The following is a 24,206-nucleotide window of genomic DNA, read 5'->3' as shown; positions in this document are numbered from 1 at the left end:
CTTGGCTGTTCCAGGACCCCAACATCAGTTGTCTTCTCCAAGAGCTGTGTTGGGGACTTGAAGGTGGCTCTGCTAGACCCACAAGCCCTTGGACCATGGGGCTCTTAGCCAGGCTGGGGTGAAAGGGAGCGGAGAGGTACTGGCTTGGTGGTCACTGGGAATCATGACAACAGCCAATACTTTCATAGCAGTCACCCTGTGCAGGGCACTGTGCGGACTGCTCTCAGACATTAGTTATCTAATCCCTCTCAAAACCCCTGGGGGTGGGGTATCAATGTTATTTTCCTGATTTTAGAGAAATGGGATCAAAACCAGAGAGAGACAGAACAACTTATACAAGCACTGGGTCGGGGGGGGGGGGGACTCCTGGGAGGCTGGTACTTGTCTGTCTCCTGATCTAGGTGCTTGTTACATGAGTGTGTTGTGAAAATATGTGCACTTCTGTGTGAATTATACTTCGATTTAAAAAAATAAAAGAATCTTGCCCACACTATAGGAAAAGAGAGATGTAATTTCAATCCAAATGTTCTGGCTTGAGCATATGCACAGTTAACTACTCCACTGAAATGGACTGTTGCCCCGTCACTAGCCTTTGAGCCTTTCTGCTCTAAGGTTCCCTGAAAGAATTTTGAAAATGTATTTGCCTCCTCACACATTTTTAAATTGACATCTGAAGTATTTCATTAATACATTTAAATAGTTGTGAAGGACATAATTTCCAGTGTGTTGTAAATCTTGACACTTTATAAACTGTTTCATTTTTAGTGATCCATTTTGATCCAAATAGCATAGTGATTTGAGAGCCAACATCATTCATTTTAAAAACACTAGAAGAAGCACTTCTGTAACATTATTCCTTTTTTTCTCATAGTTCCATTCTATTCCTTCCAGTGTATGCTACGTATAATTTATTTTCAAGCTTTAAAGTTTGTATTATTCATATCTATTTGCAATACAAATATATTAATTGAGATTTTTACATTAATTTTTTGTAAACTTACTAAGGCTTTAAGGGCTACACGTAATAGTACAGAGTTGTTCAAGACAACATAAATATACGTTAAAAATTTTATAAACAAATCTTGTTGGAAATACATCTTTTAAAGAAGGGTATTTTCCTGTAGACTAGTTCGATTGTGGATGAATGTCATTTTTTACTAGAATAAGACAGGTTTCAGCAACAATTTTGTACCTATTTTCCCTTCCTTAAAAAAAAAACAAAAAACAAAAAACTTAAGCACAGAGAAAACTTGTTCACACAACTAGGACTGTAAAGGGTTTGCTATATATAGCAGTATCATTCAGTTCTTTGAACTGAGTTGTCTGGTAACAATCACATTTATCACTAAAAACTATATTCAATAATATCTAACAAGTCAATACAATCCTTTAATTTTGTTGAAAGCAAAGAATCAGAAACCATTTAAATCATAGAGATTCAAATTCTTCCCATTTTAACTCAGGACACATAAATTTAGGGCTTGATTAGGTTTTGCTAGCATTTGCTTTGGCGATCCAAGGCGAGGCGGGAAAAGGATGGTGAGGGATCTAGGAAAACTTAAGTTGAGCCATGCTGGTCGGATAAATTCCTAACATTTCTGGATAGACAGGACAGCGTAGGAAATCTTGACTGAAGGTCGCTTGGCCCTGGGTACATCAGCGAATCGGTCTGCAAACGGCATGTCTGCAGCCGGGCCTTAGGGTACTGGGAAAACAACTCTCCTGGCTTAAAGGGGGTGTTGGCATGAGTGAGGAGAGAAGGTGGTTTCCATTTGCCTCTCGCGACAGGCTGCCAGGCTGCGAGGCTCAGTGCCGCGAAATGCAACAGGCCCTCGCGTAAGGCAGGATTTTAATTTTTACTGGACAGCGTGGAGAAGCCGCTCGGAACAGCCAGCTGCAAAGTGGAAGTCAAGGGAGGTCACACAAGAGGTTCCGCTCTCAAACTTGGCCCAGAACTTGAAAACCTACCTCTCCACACTATCACCCCCAAACCACCCACGCCCCCATTCAACCGCACTGCGCTATCTCCCTGACTGACATTTTTGTCAGCCAATGACCTTTGGGACAGAGAAAGAGCCTGCCCCCTAGAATTAAGCTGGACAAGTAGTTGGGATGACAGACATTGGCACCAATAGCGAGGAGGGTCCAAAAGCTACATGCACAGTAGCCAATGAGGAGAAGGAACTGTCCTAAATGATGTGCCAGGGAACCAATGACCGGCACCACTGTGGATAATGCGTGGCTTCCGTTTTGAAAGGGCGGGGCAGCGTCTCAAACGGAAGGTGGCTGTTGTCCGAGCCCAAGCAGGTTTGAAACTAGGGGTCGGGCCGGCGGCAGTCGTTGTCTGTTGCTTAGGCCCTGCTTCCGGGCGAGGCTGTCGCTGCCCGCCCCAGCCCCGCCTCCCTTCGGACCCCTGAGTCCCAGGGCTAGCTTCCTCCCAGCCGACGCGCGCCTCGCCCGCTTCAGCCAGCTGCCGACCCGGCCGGCACTGCGGCCCCACGGCAGCCACGATGTCCCTTCACGGCAAACGGAAGGAGATCTACAAGTATGAAGCGCCCTGGACCGTCTACGCCATGAACTGGAGCGTGCGGCCTGACAAGCGCTTTCGCCTAGCGCTGGGCAGCTTCGTGGAGGAGTACAACAACAAGGTGGGCCGGGCAGGGGCTCGGACCCCCGTTGACGGGGAGCGGGCCCCTGGAGCGCCCGTTCCGGGCCGGAGCCCTGACCCCGGGACCCTCCTGCGGACTTGCCTTAGCGTCACGGAGCGGTTCCTCTGAGTCTGGTCCTGAGCAGAGGGTTTCGCACTTGCATTTAATCCTGGCAGCATTCCTGTGTATTCAGGAGTGTAGTTACCCCGCAGCCCGATTTTACTGATGGGAAAACCGAGGCACAGTGTTGTGACTCGCCTAAGTCAGACAGCTGTTTCGTGGCGAAAACAGATCTCAAACCCGAATTTACACCTCAATGCTATGCCATTTATCACTCCTATCTCCCTCCCCTCCTGCCGCATTGCTTCAGTTGGGGGGCGGAGGAGAAGGAGGAGGGAAGAGGGGAGTGATGACTGTGAAGGATAATGCCCGCGATTCAGTTGTTGGTCACTCCTGGTCTTGCTGAATTTCTGTTAGGGCTGTTTAATTGCGCAGACTTCTCCTCCCCTTACTCCCAGCCCCAGGTCCTGCTCGTGGTTACCCAGTCCCTCTGCCAGGATTGCCACTGCCGCCTCATATCTGCCCTTTAAAAAGCGATCTCTTTTTGGAAAACTTGGCCTTTAACCTTGATCCCGCCATTGTTTTCGGAATAGAGAAGGATGACATTTGCCACATCATCTTACTTTGGCCTCTTTCATGCTAATACAGATGTGTAACCTTGAGTGGTAAGTATCCATCGATTCGAGAAGCCTTCAGAAGCACAGGTAGTAGGCGGAAGCTTTTAAGCTGGCAGTGCAGCATAAGTTTATTTTTGAAAGTTGTTGAGAAGTCAGTGGGAAGAATTTTCTTTCCTTTACGTGTTACTCTCTTCCTTTTATTGTATTAGAGTAAATGTTGTGATTTTAGGGATCAAAGCAATCGAAAGCCTTGACTAGTGTGTTTAAAGCACTCCTGCTAGGCGTGGTGCAAGGAAAAAAGCCAGGCAGCCTAGGACTGGGCCCTCTCTGGCCCATTGACTAACACATACCAGTCTTACTATTTCTGACCCTCGGTTTGTTGTAGGAAAGGCAAAGGCCTCATAAAAAATCATTTGAACATTGTAAGTTTGTTTACAGTTCTTCGGGAGCCCAGCTGTTTCTCTAGAGTTAGGTCTTCTTTGGAATTCCCTTTGAGAAACTGATAAAAGTGATGGCCCTGCATGGCCCAGACATTACACATGCACAATTTACAAACAAAGACCATGGAGTGCACACTGATCTTCAAGTCTGCCCTTTACCCACAGAAACCAGAAAGTCCTGAGTGAGACCTAACTCTATTTTTTCTCTTAATTCCTCTTTCTTTCTCATGGCCGTAGTAGACAGCAGAGCTGGGAATGGGATTCATGGTCCTGATGTTGAAACTATCTTACTAAAATGAAGAGCACTAGAACTATTGTTTACGGATACATGCTTTAAATAAAAAGTAAACTATGTCTTTTAAAAGGCTTGAGTCATCACACAAATAGATGTTTTTTTTTCCCCTTGCAAGTTCTTCCAGGGTTAACTTGAATAAGTAGCAGGTAGTTACATTTCTAAGAGAGGACAAACTGAGCCATAGTTAGGCTGCTGGTGGAATCAATGGAGTAACTGGTGTCAGACCTCAGTGGCAGGAACTTTACCCCAAAGTTTGTCCTTTCACTTAGCAACTGTATGAGAGCTCCTTTGTGCCAGCACACAGGCAGTGTGGCCTTAGTAGTGCAGTGCAAACTGGTAATCCCAGTAGTAATGGAAAAAGCAGTTCACTAACTATATCTTAACTCGCTTATGTGATGTACATGATCAGTGTCGTAAAGCTGTTTTTGTGCCCCACCTATTTAAGTCAGAGTTTTGAACTTGTGGGTATGTGTGTGCACACACACCGTGGACACCTTTGGCAATCTGAAGTCAATAGACCTTTTTTCACAACTTTGTTTTCAAATGCATAAAGTACATAGGATTATGAAGAAAACCAGTTATACTGAACTACAGTTATCAAAAACATTTTTTAAAAAATAGTGATACAGTAATATGTATGCCTTTATATTGACTCATTAAATTGCACCATCCACTGTAATTATTATTGTACTTTTGAAGTAGTGATGAAGGTTAAACAGCATTTCAAGATGTTTAACAACTATAATGTGATGTGAAAAAAATCAGTGATTTATATTTGTGACAAAGTCACAGAAAAACGCTGCTCTAACCGCCTCCATTTGTAATTGAAGGAAAAGCTAATTTCAGCTAGCGGTTAGTGAAAATATGAATGTAATTTTTAAACTCAAGTTCATGGGCCCCAAGTTAAGACAGGGCCTGTGTCTAGGGGCTAGTGGGCAGTAAATCCCACTTTAAAGCAGTGGTTCTCAGGCTCAGTTTTGGAGAAAACTTGACATGGAGTTGCCAGGCTTCATAATTTGCAGGAATTTAAAAATTACTGGTTGGACTTTTCACACCTTTGGTTTCTGCTTGCCTTCAACAGTGATTGCCAGCAAGACAAAATAAATGGACATAGCAAATTAATGTTGATGAAAAGCCCAGAAGTGGTCTTTTTACTGTGAAGACATTGTTATAATTTTTAAAGTTTATATTAATGTAATCGTTTTCCTATAGTAAAATTATTCCTAGTTTGAAGAATTAATTTGTTAGCATTTCAAGAACAACTTGACTTTCAGGTGTTCCAATGTTTGAATAAATTTGGAAGTCATTACAGAGTGAAGGACAGGATTCTGCCCCATTTATTGGTCATTGTGTTTTATGTTCTCTCTTTGTGGTCTCTGCTGGGCGATAGAGCAGCACTGGCATTGAAGCAATCGTTCTCTAAGTTTTAGTGTAGGTGTGATATCCCCTGAGGGACTTGTACATTCCTGGGCTCCACCCCTGAAGTTCACAGACACTCAAGTGATTCAGACACAGGTGGTCCAGATGGCACTCTTAAGAACATTACCCTGGAATTACCTTGGCATCTGCTGACCACAGACAGGAACCTGATCTTTTTGCATCTATAAGCAAGTGCCCTTTCATATGATGAAAACAGCTGTATTACCAGATAGCCTCCTTGAGGTATCCTGGATTGAGATCTCAGGCCTGCCACCTCCCAGTTCTGTGTGGCCTTAGGCAAGTTAACTTCTGTGCCTCAGTTTCCTCATCTGTAAACTGGGGGTAAGAAGTCAGATTAAATAAGCTAATATGTGTAATGAAACTGCCTGGCACATAGTAGGTGATTTAGAATTGTTAGCTATTATTCAATCATCATTGTTATTGTACCTGTAATTGAAATATAATCAAAGAGAAATATATGGGTATTAGGTAAATTTGACTCCTGAATTTTCCAAAGAGGAATCAGGACCTTGGGAGAGAAAGTTACCATAAAAGGTCATTATGCCCATTCAACTGCCTTTTAAAGACCCCAGGGGAAGGGTGGGTAATTCCCCTGATTCCTTTCAACTAAACCCATTTTGTGGTCTGGAAGACTACAAATACTGTAATGTGCTCATTTAAGTCCATTTTCTCTTGTCCCAGCAGGCTTAGACACAGCAACTCTGATGTAAGAACTCTGGTATTTCTCCTGAGTTTTGACATTATCTGTGGTGTTTGGGCAGGTGATATTTCCCCACTTCTATGGGGAAAGATAGGCAGCAGGTCGTGGCATGTTTCAGGGTTGGTTTTGAATAGAATTGGCAGAGTGGTGGGATTTATTTTGCCCTAATTTTAACTTAGCTGATCACTTGTGCTTTAATATTTAGCATCTAGGAAACATTTTTGAGGTTGTGAGGAGAGAGACTGTAGGTATACCTGATGGTTTTTGAAAAATACTGCTAGTGAATCTGGGTAAGATTACTTTGTACTTGAAATACACATGAGATGAATGCTTGTCTTGTCAGCCTGTGTTGATTCCTCTGAGAGTGTTTTAATGCAGTTACTTTATTTACTTGGTGCATGATTATTTTCACTCTGGTATGTTACTTTGCATTTTCACAGTATTTGTGTTAGCCCTTCAGGATTCTCATTCAGTTGTTCATTAATTCAGCAAATATGTATTGAACATATACATGTATGTTTTAGGCACAATGATGATGCTTGGTAACTTACTGTAGTCTTTGTTAGCAGACATGGGATTGGCAGCAATAAAGAAAATGTGTTTTAGTACACGTAAGTATTTTTGACAGATATTCAGACTTTTGGAAATTTTGCAGTGTTCCATCAGCTCTGGTAAGACCGTCAGCAGGGGAATTGAAAAGATAAAACTCTTCTGGTTTTAACTTCCTCCTTTCTTTTTTCTAGACAGTGAGAGGACTAATTCCTTCATAGGACCAACTGGATAAAAGTGCTGCTGCTTTATTGCTTTTTGCCCTAACCTGGCTCACACAGACTTATTGGAGATGCTGTGATTTGAACAATGAATGAATCTGTGTTCTGTAGGTAGTTTGGTCTGCTTGAGGTTGTGATGCCTGATTGGTCAGCCTCTGTGCCAGGAGCTGAAAGGGAGCTATGTCAGAATTCATCTCAAAGTTTGACAAGGCAGGACCTCTCTGCAGACATGAATCAGCAATAGTCAGGAATAGACTGGAAGGGAGGACAATTGGAAAAGACCAAGAAAAGCTACTTTATTCTCTCAGAAATTTGCTTTAGCTGATTTTGGTTATATTAACAATTTTGGGAAGATATCCCACTGACTAGAGCGGTATATTGAATGGGATAACTTGGAGGCTTAAAAACAAAATACATATATATATATATCAGCATATGTGTTGGTACTGGCACCCAGTGTAATAAGTGGAATACACAGTTTCCTCCCTCAGGAAGCTTACATTAACAAGATAGATATGACATCTTTAATTTTTTTTTTTAATGTAAGGTATGAATAATGTGAACAATAATGTGTGTGATTCATTAAAGTAATAAAAATGAAAGTGAAGATGTGGTCATGCCTTCAAGGAGTAAATATTTTATGTTGCATATCTGCTCCTAAGGAGACATCTGGCATAGTAAAATCCACAGTTTAAAAATAAATGAAAATGATCTTGCTTCACAGCTATTTCCTTTTAGGGGCATTTGTTTCACATGTTGTGGTGAAGTGTTGTGATGCAACAGTTACAGAAGGAGCATGGAGGTGGGAAATACCAGCGGTTCAGCAGGAGGACAGGCAACCAGGGAGAACAAAGCAGAGGGCTAGCCTACATGTTGGTAATAAGATGATTAAAGTCAGATAATTTTTGCTTATGTTCTGGCGAGGAGTGAGGAAGGATGGCAGGATAATGAAGATCAGATGGGTATAGGAAGGTGCTGAGAAAGGGTATCTATGGTTGCAGTTTTAAAACTCAGAAGAGCACAGTTTTCCGGAATAGGGATTTGATAGGCCAGATCAGCAGCCCTTTGTTTGGGACAGTGAAAAGAAGGTGCACAGACTGGCAGCAGGAGATTCTTCAGACCCCAGTGCACACTTTGGGCAAGAGAGGAGCTAAGCTGTACAAGGAGACACGTAGATGTACCATCTTCTCTAGAAGCATTAGATGAGGCAGATTGAACAAGTGCTTAAATTGTCAGCAGCTTGGCAGCTCCTCATCTCTGTAGGCTGGGGAGATGCAAAAGCTTTACGTGGTTCTGCTAATTTGGAACATGGCCATGACCTTTCTTCCACAGCAACCTTCTTTACGTCATCTAGGAAGAACTTGCTTCATTCAGAAGGAACCAGCACAGTAGCTATGGAAAGATACTCTTAAGAAAGGAGTGGGGGGATGGGGAACAAGTGGCAGGTAAAGTACCCCTGCTGAAGAAAATGTTTTTTACCTCAGCTGAAAATTAGTGGCCAGTCCTGCCACCATAAAGTTAAAGAATTTAAGAAAATAAAGACCTCCAAGTAGAGATACTGGAGATCGGGCAAAGTAGGGCATGATGACGGGAGACATGAAACGTCAGCAGGCAGAGCCTAGGAAAATAGTGGAAGAGAAAACGAAAATTACCCCAGAATTAAAGGGATAAAAATGAATGCCAACTACCGACAGTACAGTGAGGCATACGGAAGACAGACTGAGACAGTGAAATGGAAATAATTAGAAAGGACATAGTAGATACAGAAAATAAAGATCTAACTTGGGTCTAATTGGCATTCCTGAAGAAGACCAAAGAAATGAGACACAAAACCTCAACTATGCAGTTAAAGAAGACTTTATAGAAATGAAGTTTTAAAGTAAAGAAAAATGGACTCAGAAAAATTGGCACTAAAACATTTCCTCGGAAAGTTTTCATTGTTCATTTCAAGGGTGAATAAAGAATGTTTTGGACATCCAGGCAGAATAATCGAGTCTTCTTGAAGCGGGGAAGGGGAAATCAGGCTAGCCACATTTGACAGAAGCTATTATAGATTGTACTACTGGGAATACCTCGTAGGAGTGTGAGTTGCTACAGCCTATTTAGAAAGTACATCAGCATCTACTAAAATTTACAATGCACATTCTTCTAATACTCTTGGAACTTTGGCCTCCAGAAATCAAGACAGCAGGACACACATACATATGAGCAAGGCATAAAATGTTGTGCATCATTTAAAAGAATGAGTTGGACCTACATAGTGACCTGTGGGATGCCCATTATTTTGTTAATAAAAAATAAGATTTCTAGCATTGGATATAATATCCCTGTTTTTTTTTTTAAAGTTGAGGGAGAACCTGAGGCTTGTGTGTAAATATGTTTGAGCATAGAGAAGAGCATGGAAGCAACAGACACCAAGTTAATAATGTGATATACTGGGGATGGGATGGGGGAGTTACTAACTTTAATATACCTGTACTTTGATTTTATACAATGGTCATACATTTTATAATTTTCTTACAGTCTAAAAGTACACTTAAAGAATAAGATAAACCCAATTGTAAGACCAGTAAGATAGATAAAACTTATGTCAGAGCAAGAAAATGATAGAGAATATAATGGTAAGGGGTTTGGGGCATGATTTGGTGTCTACATTCTACCACTCACTTTCCCCTACAGGGCTTTTTTCAGGAAAGTCATATACAAATAATAGCCAAAGGAGAAATCTGGCTCCCCTCTATTAATAGCTGAAAAAGTACCCCCAATAAAAGCACTTAGGGCCCTGGCCGGGTAGCTCAGTTTGTTGGAGCATCGTCTTGATACACCATGGTTGTAAGTTCGATCCCTGGTCAGGACACGTATAAGAGTCAGCCAGTGAATGTATAAATAAGTGGAACAACAAATCAATGTTTTGTTTTTCTCTCTCAAATCAATAAAAATTTTTAGAAACACTGAGGAATAAAGTTAATGAACAGAATGCAAGACTCCTACATTGAAAACTTCAAAACTTTGCTGAGAGAAGTCAAAGAAGGCCTAAATAAGTGGAGAATTGCTATATTTAGGGATTGGAAGTCTCAGTATTTTTAATAAAGCAGTTTTTTCAAACTGATTTATAGATACAGCACAATACCAATCAGAATCTCAGCAGGCTTTTTGTAAAATTTGATAAGCTGGTTCTAAAATTTATAGATAAAAGTAAGAATGTAGAATATAGCAAGACCTTTTTGAAAGAGAATAACAGTTGGAGAACTCACTCTGATTTCATGATTTTACTAGAAAGCTGCTATAATCAAGACAGTTTGGTACTAGTAAATGGAGAGGCATATAGATCAATGGGAAAGAGCAGAGAATCCAGAAATAGATGCACAAATATATGGTCAATTGATTTTCAACAAGAGAGGCCAAGGAGAAAGTACAGTCTTTTCAACAAGTGATGCTGAGACAATCAGATAGTCATATGTAAAAAAGTGAACCTTGATTCATACTTTGCATCATATAAAACAATCGACTTGAAATGGATCAGAGACCTAAATGTAAAACCTAAAACTACAAAACTTTTAAAAGAAAATATTTGTGCCCTGGCGTTGAATAATGGTTTCTTAGCTAGGATGCAAAAAACATGAGCTATAAAAGAAATAATAAACTGACATTATCAAAACTTAAAATTTCTCTTCTTCAAGAAACATTGAAAAAAAAAATAACAGAGCAGCCATAGTCTGAGAAGATACTTGCAAAACACATAACTAGGGCCTTAGCTGTTCTGACTCAGTGGACTGAGCGCTGGCCTGCAAACTGAAAGGTCACTGGTTCAGTTGCAGGCCATGTCTCCAGTTAGGGGCATGCAGGAGGCAGCTGACAGATGTTTCTCTCCTCTCCCTCCCCTCTCTCTAAAAACAAAATCTTAAACACACACACACACACACACAAAAAAAAAAACCAAAAAAAAAACCGAGGGACTTGTATCCAGACTCTACAAAGAAATCTGAAAACTCAATAAATAAGAAAACAAGCAACCAAGTAAAAAACGAAGTGAAACTATTCTATATGATATTCTAATGATGGATACACATTATGCATTTGTCAAAACCTATCAAATGTGCCATACAAAGACTGAACTCTAAACTCTGGACAGTAGGTGGTAATGCTGTATCATTGTAGATTCATCAGTTGTTAACAAACATACCACTCTGGTGCAGGTGATAGTGGAGAAGGTTGTGCATGTGTAGGGCCAGGGGGTATATAGTAACTACTTTCTGCCAAAGTTTTCTGTGAATCTAAAAAAAAGAAAAAAATTTTTAAAGTATATTTTATTGATTCTGTTGTTACAGTAGTTCCAATTTTTTTTCCCCTTTGCTCCCCTCTGCCCAGTACCCCCATTCCCTCTGGCAGTCCCACTCCCCTTAGTTAATGTCCATGGGTCATGCATATAAGTTCTTTGGCTTCACCCTTTCCTATATTAATTATTCTTAACTTCCCCTTGTCTATTTTGTACCAATTGATTATGCTTCTTAACCCCTGCACCATATCCCCATTTCTCTCCCTCCCGCCTCCCAGCTGATAAGCCTCCAAATGATCCCCATAGCTATGTATGATTCTGTTCCTATTCTGGTTTGCTTAGTTGGATTTTGTTTTTATTTTTTAGATTAAGTTGATAGTTGTGAGTTTGTTATCATTTTAGTGTTCATAGTTTTGATCTTCTTTTTCTTAAGTCCCTTTGACATTTCATATAATAATGGCTTGGTGATGATAAACTCCTTTAGCTTCACCTTGTCTGGGAAGCACTTCGTCTGCCCTTCCATTCTAAAAGATAGCCTTGCTAGATAGAGTAATCTTGGTTGCAAGTTGCCTTTCATCACATTGAATACTGCTTGCCAGTCCTCTGAGAAATCAGCTGATAGTCCTTCAGGCATCCCCCTGTAGGCAACTCTCCCTCTCTCTCTTGCTGCCCCCAGGACTCTCTCTTTATCTTTCACCTTTGGCATCTCAATCACGATGCATCCTGGTGTGGTCCCCTCTGGGTCCAGCTCGCCTGGGACCCTCCGTGCTTCCCAGACCTGTATGTCCATCTCCACAAAATTTGGGAAGTTTTCCTCATTTTTTTCAATTCTTGCTTCCTCATTCTGCACTGGTTGACTTTTTTTCTTCCTTATGTTCCAAATCATTGATTTGAACCCCAGTTTCCTTCCCTTCACCATTGGTTTTGTGTGGATTTTTCTTTGTTTCACTTAGCATAGCCTTCACTTCTCTTATGCGTTTGCCATACTCAAGCATATCTGTCAAGCCTGTGAGCATCTTTATCACCAGTGTTTTGAATTCTGCATCTGTTAGGTTGGCTCTCTCCTCATCGCTTAGTTCTCCCACTGGAACCTTGATCCATTCCCCCTTTTGGGCCATACTTCTGTGTCTCCTCATTCTGACAGGCTCCTGTGTTTGTTTGCCTCAGCGTCCCAGGTAAAGCTGTCGCTCCTGTTACATTGCTAGGGGCGGAGCCTTAGGGATTCGTCAGTACTGGGCGACCTGTTTCACCACGTTGTGGTGCTGTGGGGGGGGGGAGGGGTCCGAGAGGGAACAATGCGGTCTGCCCAGCACTCGCCCCTTTTCCAGGCATCTCTCCCACTTCTGCACCAGACTGGCGCCCCTCTAGCTGCTGCCCTGGCCCTTGTTCCCAGAGTGGGTGGGTCTGCGGACATTCTAGGACCGTGGGGGCCCTTTAAACAAGCAGACTCTGCTGAGACTCGCAGTTTCTGCCTCCACCCCAACCCCCACTGGTTTGCACAGTCAAAAGCAATGAGGCTTGATTTTCCCTGGTGCTGGGACAGTGAGCTGCGATGTCCGGTGAGGAGCTGGGAACGCTCCCCAGGTGTCCCTCCTGACTTTTTAAAACGTGTGACTGCACTTTCTGCTGGCCTGCAGCTGCGGCCGCTGCCACCCCCGCGTCCTCTCAGCCCCGGCTACGCCCCTCCTACCTGTCTGGATGAGTATTTCTTCTTTATATCTCTGTTTGCTGGACTTCCATGCAGTTTGAGTTTCTGGAACTTCTGTTGTCTCTAGTTTTGAGGTTGTTGTAGTTCTTCTTAGTTGTGGAGGGAGACAGAGTGTCTGTCTATGCCTCCATCTTGGCCGGAAGTCCAAAAAAAAAAAAGAATTTTTAATGGACAAAATATTTGAATAGATTTTACCAGAGAATAAATATAGATGGCAGATAAGCACCTGAAAAGGTGCTTGGTATCATTAGTTGCTAGGGAAATGCAATAAAAATACTACTACACACCTATTAGAATGACTTAAAGAGAAAAGCTGGCGGTACCAAGTGCTGACGAGGATTTGGAGCATGTGGAACTCTCATATCATGCTAGTAGGGATGCAAAATGACAGCCACTTTAAAGACAAGTTGGGAGTTTGTTTTTTAATGAAGTTAAATGTACAGTATGACCCAGGAATTTCATTCTTAGTTGTCTACCCAAAGAAGAAAAAAAGCTTATTCCCTCCCCCAAAAAACCCTCATACATAAATGTTTATATCAATTTATATTAATGGCCCCAAATTAGAAATAACCCAAAAGTTTATCAACTGGATATAGTGTTTCCATATGATGCAATATTATTCAGCAATAAGAAAAAGAAAACACTGCTGATACACACAACACGGGTGACTCTCAAGCGTGGCATGCTGAAGGCCAGCACGAAAGACTCAATACCATGATTCCATTTATATGATATTACAGAAAAGGCAAAACTATAATAGATCAGGGGTTTTTAGGACTTGGGGTAGGGGATTGACTGCAGAGATAACTTTGGGGCGATGCAAATGTTCTATATCTTAATTATTGGGGGTGGGGTTACACAACTATATATACATTTTCAAGTGTATGCATACCAAATCATTGAACTGTACGCTTAAAGTAAGTGAAGTTTTATTGTATGCATCTGTATTTAAATTGAAAAAAAAATAAAAAGGAAGATACTGGTATCTAAGACTGAAAGTGAGACAGAGTAAAAGAAATTATATTTTTCTGTTGTGTGGTTAGTGCTTATCCTCTCATTATGGACCTTTAGCAAAAATTCCATTTTCCAGTTCATGGGGGTTCATAAATATATACGATGGCATTTCCCTCTGAGCCAGCTTGTGATTGACAGCAAAGAATGGAAATCAATATTGGCCTAAAACTGATTCTTAAGAAAAACTGGCCAGAACAAGGGAACTTTCTCATCAATGGTACCCACTTTTTTTTCCCCCTCAGTACAGGGGTTTTGGTCTTCGAATGCTCGTTTTTCACACCTTTTTGTCTAAACTTGTTACGAGCCGGTGGGGGACGAGGGTCACTTTGTTGTATGGGACTGCGCAGGACCTAAGTACCCACAGCACTTCAAGATAATGGAGTAACTATCATAAAAACATACTTCAGTAGATGCCTCGGGTGTGGGGGAAGGCGTAACATGCTGGGCAGATAATGCAGGTATATGAGTCAAAGTGCAGGATTTGGATCTCAAAACCTGTCTTCAAGTTTTGTCTCTGCCTCTTACCAGCTCTGCAGCGTGGGCTGTAACCCAGTCCTCCCGAGTCTGGGTTTCCTTGTCTGAGCAATGGGATGACTGGACTAGATGACCTCTCTGTAATCATTCTGGACTGTGCAGTACAGTGTCAGGACTTCTGCCACTGACCAGGGGTCTAATGTATTTGATGTGTTTGCTCCAGAAAAACACGTTTATGTGGCTCAATTGTGTTGTGTTACAGGTTCAGCTTGTTGGTTTAGATGAAGAGAGTTCGGAGTTTATTTGCCGAAACACCTTTGACCATCCGTACCCCACCACAAAGCTCATGTGGATCCCTGACACAAAAGGGGTCTACCCAGACCTACTGGCGACAAGTGGCGACTATCTCCGAGTGTGGAGGGTAAGCAGGTGCTGGTGTCACTGCTGTTAGCAGCATGGAGGCGTAGAGAACAGACTGGGGTTGGAGGCAGTGAGTGGCGTTGCTGCCCGGGAGAAACAAGTACTAGCATATCTGAAACGACCTTGTCTGGCTCAGCAGATTTCCTGGTAAACCTCGCCAGGATTCCTGGAAGTCCCTGCTGCTGGCTGCAGCTGCGCTGGAAACCTGAGGCTCAGTTAACCTGATATAACCTTTTGTGGGGGTGGGGATACTTGTGGCCTCTTACTCAGTTTACAGCCAAGACACTTTTGAGTAAATGAAACTACCGGGCCACTGACTCTAGGGAAGTGTGCATGTGGATTCCGGAGCTTCTGCTCCCCTTTCCACCGAGCTTCTCGGTGGTGGCGTCTCCTAGCCCAGAGGCATGGTGCCCAGCCTGGCAAGATGCCGAAATTCATTCTGGGCTGGGCAAGGTGAGAAGAGATCTCTAGAAAAGTTTGGAAAACAAAGCTACGCAGAGGAGAAACCTTGGAAAGAAGTAGCATTCAAGGAGTTCCTCTGGGTTTTATTACTCTTCATGATAAAAACACTCTGGCCCCTGCCGCCCCCATGTCTTATATTTACTAAGATGTCATCTAAACAGTGCTTTAAAGATTTTTGGTGAAGATGAGACTGGCTAATTTTTTTTTATTGTTCTTTTAGGTTGGAGAGACAGAGACCAGGCTGGAATGTTTGCTAAACAATAACAAGAACTCAGATTTCTGTGCTCCTCTGACCTCCTTTGACTGGAACGAGGTGGATCCTTATCTTTTAGGTAAGGGAGTGAAGGAGTGCGGATTCCAGTTTGAAGAAGCAAAGATACATTTTCTCAGCTATTAACACTGGGCCAGTTTTCAGCCAGGGGCCTGAGGTTCATGCATCATCCTAGAATGGGGCCAAAGAGACTAGATATGGAATGTGGTTATTAATTCCTTACATGGAATCAAGCTTCCCGTGTGTGTATGGTTTGTCTCCAGTCAGAGTCAAAGGTCCCAGGGTAAAGATTGAACTTTTGACTCTTCTGGGCTCCCCTGGTACCCTCCCTGTTCTAGGAAGTGTTTGTGGCGTGTGGTCTCCTGTGCTGAGCAAGTGAGGAGGCGAAGGGGAAGAAGCCTGCCTGGGAGCCTCACTCCCATCAACCACTGACATGTGCTGGTTGTTTCCAGGTACCTCCAGCATTGATACGACTTGTACTATCTGGGGGCTGGAGACAGGGCAGGTGTTGGGACGAGTGAATCTTGTATCTGGCCATGTGAAGACTCAACTGATCGCCCATGATAAAGAGGTAATGATGCTGTCCCCCTTCTGTTTTCTGTGCCTTCAGTGTTGTCAGACTGTCCTCTCACTGTTTTGCAAATGATGCTGAGATCATAATGTTAACATCATGTCTAAATTGAAAATAGCAATGTGTCAAAACAGTGGAAAACACTGTTGTAAAGGGGCTCATTTCTTGACTGATATAAACAACTTGTTCTGCAGTTTGTCGTTTTTCTTTTCATGCCAGAGATTGCTGTTCTTTAATAATGAACTCTTTTATAGACACACTTGGACCTGATGTGATTAAAAATTAATCTTAGAGTAACATTTATCTTGAAATGTATGCTTTCTGGGGGGAAGGGGTAGTGGGAGAGAGGCAGGAAGAGGGAAATTTCCTAGAAGTTAAACCTAATTCAACAATTTTTCTCTAAACTTACTTTATGAAATTCTAGTATGTTCACTTAATACTTAAAACTATTTGAATTGAATATCGGTTTATATTGATAGTGATGTGTCTCCTGTGTTTATTATAAAACCACAGGGAGCTCTTTGTGATTGTGTTTTAATTAGAGCATCCTTACGAGTGATTTTTTGAAAATGGTCATAAATCTTTCCCTCCCAGAGCTGCTGCATGCTCCTGGTATCCCGGTTTCCTGTGGGTAGTGTTTCCTTTTCTCCTCTTCCTTACCTTGCACAGCGAGGAGTATTAATATGTGTACAGATGAAAAGGATGCCTGGACCTTAGGTCAGAAATTTGAGGTTGTCCACAGAGGGGAAGTTGGTGACCAGGTTATCATTCTTAGTAAGGGGTTGTTCTTTGGCTTTCTGTGCTCCTAAGGGTAAGATCTGTTACAATACTGCTGGACTGGGCTGCTGCTGAACCAAGGGGCAAAGGAAGAGTTTGTCCTGCAGGGAGGACCAGTAAGGAACTTCTGGAAACCCCCTTGGCATCAAGTGGAACAGGCTGCTACATGTTAGTTATGTGACAATTTAGTCTGCTGTTCTCTGTCAGGGTCCAGTCCAGAAAACCAGACTACTATAAGTATGTAAACGGAGGGGGTTTCATCCAGGGTGTTGCTTACACAGATGATGGCAAAGCCAAGAGCCACACTGGCAACAGGGAATAGGAGCAGCAGGAAGCGGCACTGCCTATGGGCCCGAGGGCCAAGGGAGGAGGCAGTGTCACCAGGGCCCAAGTGCCGAGTTTACCTGACGAAAGCGAGAACCATGGAGGTGACACAGCCATTGCCAGAGATGCTTCAGGGGGCAGAAAGAAGGCAGGAGAAGTCCCTTAGCTTCTCCCTACCAGGGGAGATGGCTGGGACCAGCAAACGGGCCCCAGGCTAGCACCTGGCCTTGAAGAAATGAGCCTGAGGATAGTTGCTCTGAGAGAAACAGCGATATCTCCCAGCGCCGTAGGGTTTTCCCAGCCCACCCCTCTCTGTCAAAGCCGGACCTTGTGTGGGGGCTCTTGTCACTGCGTGGCAGATTGGAGTAGAGGAGAGCAGCGCATGGGGGGTTGTCATCTTCCCTCAGTTTATGACGAAATACCCAGGTGGAGCCCCGATGAAGAAGCAGTCAGTTAAAGCTGGGAGAGCTTTGTACCCTCGGCCTCATTGCCTGCGGCACCTCGTGGCTGAGTGCTGCTGTTGTGGCGTCCCTGTTCTTGGGGGTTACTGAGAGCCGACCCCAGTGTTGGGGGCTGGAGGGCTGCTCACATTGATAACCATGCGCACGCAGCTGGGCAGAGCTGGATGGAGCCTGGAGCCGCCGGGCCTCCTTATGGTGAACTGCCCCGTTCCCTTTGGAATCATTCCTAATTCCTACCATAGAAAGAGAAGTGTAATTTCTTCATAGAGAAAAAGGAATTTATGAGGTTGAATAGAAATAGATGCTGGCTTGTCAGTGTCCCTTAGTAGGCAGAACCTTAAGAAGGCTGGAGTCATGGTATTTAGTAAGAGATTCAGCCTTGTTGCTCCAGAAATCAGGTGTTACTGATCTTGACCCCAGAAGATGGTTTTGTTTTTTCTTTCCATTTGTTTTTCCTTTTCAGTTTCTCTCTCTCTCTCTCTCTCTCTCTCCCTCCCTCCCTCTCTCTCTCTCTCTCTCTCTCTCTCTCTCTCTCTCTCTCTCTCTCTCTCTCTCTCTCTCTCCTTCTCTGGCTTTGTCTGTCTGTTTCTGTCCTTTCTCTAAAGCTCTCTGCTGCTCTCTGCCTCTATTTTCTCATAGACAGTAGTGGTGCCCAGTGCTTGCAGCAAGTAATAAATGCAGAAACCAATGATTCACAACACAAATTGATTCACTTATGAATGCAGGGCAACTAGGAGAAGAAACAGGGCATGTCCTAGGACAAGAGAGTGATGCTAACCCTCTCTGTGAGTATGGGAATACCTCCCATGACTTAAAACTGCTGTTACTTCTTACCAGTGAGTCTCAGGTCCAGGTTTCACAGCAGAAACAGCTTGGCTGTTATTAAGGAGCTACAGGAGGGCTGCTTCCACCTCTCTAATTGCTGGTCTTGGCCTTAATGTGATCATGGTTCTGCCTCTGAACACACACAAATGAAAGGCCCCAAGGCCCAGGAAATACATGTCTCAATCTTGTATCATGGTAGGAGACAGCCACTGCTCTGTCTTCCACTGAGTCTGTCCAAGCATGCAGAATACTTGCTCAGAAAACTTGTACTCTCTTGGTCAGCAAGGTATGTACTCTTTGTTTTATCACAGGGGTTGGAGGAAGAAGACTTGGAAAGCAAGTGTGGGAAGAAGCCAGCCAATTTCCATAGCAGAATTATCTTCACTCTTTGGAAAGTCATTGATGTTAGAGTTCTTGGGTTCCAGACTTGCAGACACTGTTTGGCTTTATTTGATTCCTCCTGTGTCAGGAACAGGGGTTTAGATGAACTAGGGATAGCAGATTTCCCTGGTGTGTGAAAAGGAGGTCAAGGATTGGAACCTGACTGAAGTGTCTTATTCACCAACAGGTCTATGATATCGCGTTTAGCCGGGCTGGGGGTGGCAGGGACATGTTTGCCTCTGTGGGCGCTGATGGCTCGGTGCGGATGTTTGACCTCCGCCATCTAGAACACAGCACCATCATTTATGAAGACCCACAGCATCACCCGCTGCTTCGCCTCTGCTGGAACAAGCAGGACCCTAACTACCTGGCCACCATGGCCATGGATGGAATGGAGGTGAGAGCCCTGGTTCAGGATAGCATAGGCCCTGCCATCTGACTCTGGCACTACTTAATATATCTAGAACAGTGGTTCTCGACTGGTAGCAGTTTCTTCCCAGTGGATTTTTGAAAACGTCTGGAGACTGTTTCAATTATCCCAACTCAGCGGGGGCAAGTGGTGCTACTGGCATCTAGTGGGCGGAGGCCAGAGATGCTGCTAAAGCTCCTGCAATGCACAGTACAGGGCCCCACAGCAAAGCATTATGCAACCCAGAATGTCAGGAGTGCTGGGATGGAGAAAACCTGATCTAGAACAAGCACAATGTGTTAAGAACTTCTGATACTCAAAGAGTTGAACTTGGCATCAAGGAAAGCAATATCTAAAAAGTAAACCACATCATACGTGCTTATGGTGCTGAGAAAGAAACAAGCAGTTCCCCCTTCTGTAGTCAGGGCAGATTCTTCCAGCTTCAGCGCACAAACATGGAAAAGACAACTCTCGGTAGCCTGTTACTTGACAAAAGCAGTAAATTGTGGGTAGAGATGATGCAGTGATTAACTTCGTTTTGGTGAAGCCAGCCCCTCAGACTCCTCACATTCCAAGTTCTGCTTTGGGGTAAGAGGGTGCTGAGTATGCACAGAAACTTCACGTGCACCTACAGGAACTTGGTATGTTACCCAAATTCTGGTTGCCTGTTCCTGCATCTTCCCTTCCTTATCAGTTTGAAGACCCTGTATTGCTTTAGAATTAGACTATAAACTATCTGTGTCCTCTTTGCTTTCTTTGTCCTCAATCCAGTAGCTACTTTTGGGACAGAGACCCTATGTATCTAATAATCTTTAAATCCACAAATTTTTTTTCTCTTGTGTAGTGTCTTTTGTTTTGTTTTTTTCTGTCACACTCTGAAGTTCCTGGGCCTTTTACTTGCTATTTCTGCAGGTAGTGATTCTGGATGTCCGAGTCCCGTGCACGCCTGTCGCAAGGTTAAACAACCACCGAGCGTGTGTCAATGGTATCGCTTGGGCCCCGCATTCATCCTGCCACATCTGTACTGCAGGTAATCATGGCGGGGGAGGGGCCGCATGGGGCGGGAGAGGTAAGAAGACCTTTCTCATCTTAGAATTGTAATCTTATTATTTTCCAAGGATAGTTTGAGAGATTTACACCAAGTAACTCAATTGAGAGCTTCCCCACACTTGTGAAACTGAAGCATTCCAATTTTCCAAATGCTCTTGTACTCTCAGTGATATCAGAGTGTCTTCCATTTACTATTTACATCACTTACCAGTTATAGGCTTGTGTCTCATACTGTTCCTCCCCACCCCCAAAACCTAGGTTGGCACAGAGGACTCAGATCCAGGAATGTGGGCAATCTCTCTTAACCCTTTGAGTGCCAACATCACTGTGAGCGACACTGACAAATTTTCCCAAAAGTGCCAGCATTGCTCCCAACAACTCTGTTTTCGATGGCTATAAATATAAATAACAAGGGAATAATTCGTATTTTATGTTCTGTTCTCTTTTATTTTTATTTTTGTACCTCAGGTTATATATTGATATAATTTTTTCTCATGTTAATCCAAATTTCGAATTACGCATGGCACTCAAAGGGTTAAACATAACAATCTTTGGGACTGCCACGATTGGGAGTTGCAGTTAACCTACAGGGAGCTCTGGACGCATTGAAGGTCCTTGTGTAGCCTGGCCTGGTCAGTGGTGTGCGACTTGTAGTTTTCATTTCTGTTCGCCAGACCAAAAAGAGAGCCAGCCCCATGAGAATTAGCTGGCTATCAGTGTGCTTTTATTTTAGAATTACATAATTCTCTTAAAACAGAAATATATAAAATAGGGAAGTGAAAATCTTTTCTCTTTCCTATCTCATTTCCACCTTAGTCGTATTCTCTAACAACAACTGTGTATGTCCTTCCAGGCCTTTCTATGTGGATAGATACAGACATATAGTCTCCCACCCTCTATGTGAATCTCTCTCTTTATTTCGCACAGGTAGGATTTCACTCTAGCCCCACAGTGTTGTGCTCCTTCTCTGTCAGTGCCTAGGGTTTCCTTCTAACATACGAGTATTCATTCCTCTTGCTAATCAGTACTGTCCTCATTTCCTTGTTCATTACGGAGCCAGAGGAGCAGTGTAGTAGTTACATGGCTTTCTGTCATTTTAGCATTAATTTGAAATGTCTATGAAGCTTTTCCTGTTTTGGGCCTTTGCTCATGCCTGTGTGTCTCATTGAGGAACAGGTAGAGCCCTGCTGCCTTCCTCTGTGCCTGCTTAGCTTGTGGTCTGACTTCTTCATTATTGCCCTCTTTTTTTTCCCAGGGGTGTGGATAGGAAGGGGTGGGAGAAGAAAAAAATAAAGGTGTCGTCCATTGTTTATGGAGAACGGGAATGATCCCCCTAGCAGGAGTCCGTCATCTGCTTCTGGCACTGCTGTTGCCTCGTTCACTGCTGTCTTGAGTCCTTTCAGTGGAAGGAGGTGCTGCTGAAGAGGGTGCTTGGCTGAGCATTGAGGAAAAGGAACTCAGTGCTTTAGAGGTGCTGAGTATTTAAAACAATTCCACAGATCTGTTGACTACAGATTGTCACTGGGAGGCCATCCTGCAGCTTGCCTGGGTTACGCGGCCATGGCAAAAGGCCAATTATTCAGATCCCTTGTGTATCAGAGATGGACTTTCACATCAGGATGGGCCGATGGGATTTCATGACACTGATAGTGAAGGTCCTTGCCTTTCTTTTTCTTCTCGTACACTAAAAACTTACTGTTTTGATTATAAAAGTAACATGATCACATTGCAGGTCACTTCGGAACTAGAAAAAAGTGAACCTGACAGTCTTGCCATCCTAATAGTACCACTGTTCTCATTGTGTATTAGTTCCTTCTAGTCATCTCTCGTGTGCTTATATCTTTATTTAAGGTGATTACCTTCTTCCCAGTGTTTTCCAGGGGCCTTTTATTGGGAAAATTGTTTTTAATAGCACATGTCCACACAGTACTTTATCTCATTATCTGTTTAAGACCTCACATAAAGGTAAATGTCCATAAAATAGGGGAAAGTTCCATTAAATTGAATCATGAGAGAAGGATCTTGAATCACGCAAGTACTTTAAGTGGCTGAAAATGACATGTTTTAGAATCATTTCTATCTTATCCCATCGCCCTTTCCTGGTGCCTGCTCATGGAAGATGAGAGGTGTCCACAACGTCCCATTCTATTGTCCCGGCTCTGATGTAGTGAACGCAGCCCTGGGACAGTCAGAGGCGCACTTTGAGTCCAGCTCTGCCATTCACTGGCTGCATAGCTCTGGTTTGGGGCAAGTCCCTTAACATTTCTGAATCTCAGTTTCCTCATCTGTAAAATGGGGACCTACAATAATAAAACCTCCCTCAGTAGGGTTTTGGCGAGCAGATGTTTTATAAACTGATGACCACCACCTCCAGATGCAGGGATCATGATCTTCTTTGCCTGAGTTGTGTGTGACCTTGCTTTCTGGCTTTCTCTGTCCCTAGCGGATGACCATCAGGCTCTCATCTGGGACATCCAACAAATGCCCCGGGCCATCGAGGACCCTATCCTGGCCTACACAGCTGAGGGAGAGATCAACAACGTGCAGTGGGCATCGACTCAGCCCGACTGGATTGCCATCTGCTACAACAACTGCCTGGAGATACTCCGAGTGTAGTGTGGAGGCCCCATGCCCACGAGGCAGGGGCTCAGGTGTTTTCTGCCTCTGCCCCACCCCAAAGTAAGAAGAAATGTGTTTCCGGTGGCCAGTGTGTCTTTCATCCATTGTTTTGCACCACTATTACCAGAAACTGCTCTAGATGTTCTTGGCCAGTCACCCCATCGCTCTCTGGGCCAGACTTGACTCAGTGCTATGTGACGCCTCCTCAGCCCAGGGCTGAGTTTTAAGATTTCTCTCTCCTTTGCTCTTCTCCTCTGGTTCCTCAATTAAAATTTTCTGTATATTTGTCTGTCACCCATTGTGTTAATGAGCAGTATAGGCACTGGCTGTGTTTGTATTCATCTGCCCCAGATGTCTGTCTGTCTGTCTGTCTGTCTGTTGCCCAAGGCAGCAATCTGTGTCCGTGTCCGTGTTAGCACTTAAGTGGGAACAAATAACCAAGCTGAAGTTGTCTTTCCTCCTCTTTTCAATGTCTGTAACAAATTTCAACTTTGTATATTTTTTATCTATCAGGCGAATTTTTTTATGAAAAGAATTTTACTCTGGCTTCTTCCTTTGTCCCGTAGTTGTCCCTCTTAGCACCTTCCTCTCTTCCTTCAGTGCCTGGACCTGGCACTGGGCCCTGGCCCCCGTGGGCAGTTTGCCTTCTTGAATCACTGCCTGAGTAGAACAGACCTGACCGGGAGTCCCAAACCGCCCTGGTGCTCTGAAGTCGGCCAGCTCTCACACCTCTTCTCAGCCTGGCTCTTCTCAAGGGCATTCTGGGCTCCCACACAGATGCTTGCAGCCTGCTGTCAGTCCCCAAAGTACCTCTCTCCAGCTGAGATAGGCTGCATAGGGACTTGAGGGGAATAGTTTCAGGAAAGCCAAGCCTAGAGCATATTTCCAGTACATAGTTTCAGAGTCTGTTTTTCCCTCCAAAAAAAAAAAGCCCCAGACCATTCTCTTTCATGTCTTGAATGATAGGTAAGAATAATCCATGAACGGAACCTCCGTATCTCCGTTTAGTTTACTGGGACTGATGGTGTATGCTCAGCCACTCTTTGGATCGAGTGCCCCTGAGGTGAGAGACTCCTGCTTGAGAGGCACACAACCTGTGTGTTTAACTCTGAAAAAATCCCCTTTAGAGTATGGGGAGATGTCAGCTCTCCTAAGAGAGGGACTGATAGGCCATCCTGATTTCAGGCCATCAAA

At 43.6% G+C, this 24,206-nt stretch overlaps 1 protein-coding gene across 1 annotated transcript; it reads left to right on the top strand.

Annotated features, from left to right (window-relative positions):
- The first annotated feature begins 2,440 nt into the window (after positions 1-2,440).
- DCAF7 (DDB1 and CUL4 associated factor 7) lies at positions 2,441-23,306 on the top strand. Its single transcript, XM_090291373.1, has 7 exons — positions 2,441-2,648; positions 14,705-14,863; positions 15,545-15,656; positions 16,048-16,166; positions 19,122-19,331; positions 20,256-20,373; positions 22,837-23,306. Exons 1-7 carry the CDS (start codon positions 2,511-2,513, stop codon positions 23,007-23,009), a joined length of 1,029 nt encoding a protein of 342 aa, XP_090147499.1. The 5' UTR covers positions 2,441-2,510; the 3' UTR covers positions 23,010-23,306.
- Positions 23,307-24,206: the final 900 nt, after the last annotated feature.

Source organism: Furipterus horrens, unplaced genomic scaffold, assembly GCF_987537825.1.
Source record: "Furipterus horrens unplaced genomic scaffold, mFurHor1.1.pri manual_scaffold_11, whole genome shotgun sequence".
Taxonomy (NCBI): Eukaryota; Metazoa; Chordata; class Mammalia; order Chiroptera; family Furipteridae; genus Furipterus; species Furipterus horrens.
This window is presented reverse-complemented; position numbering and strand designations above follow the sequence as displayed.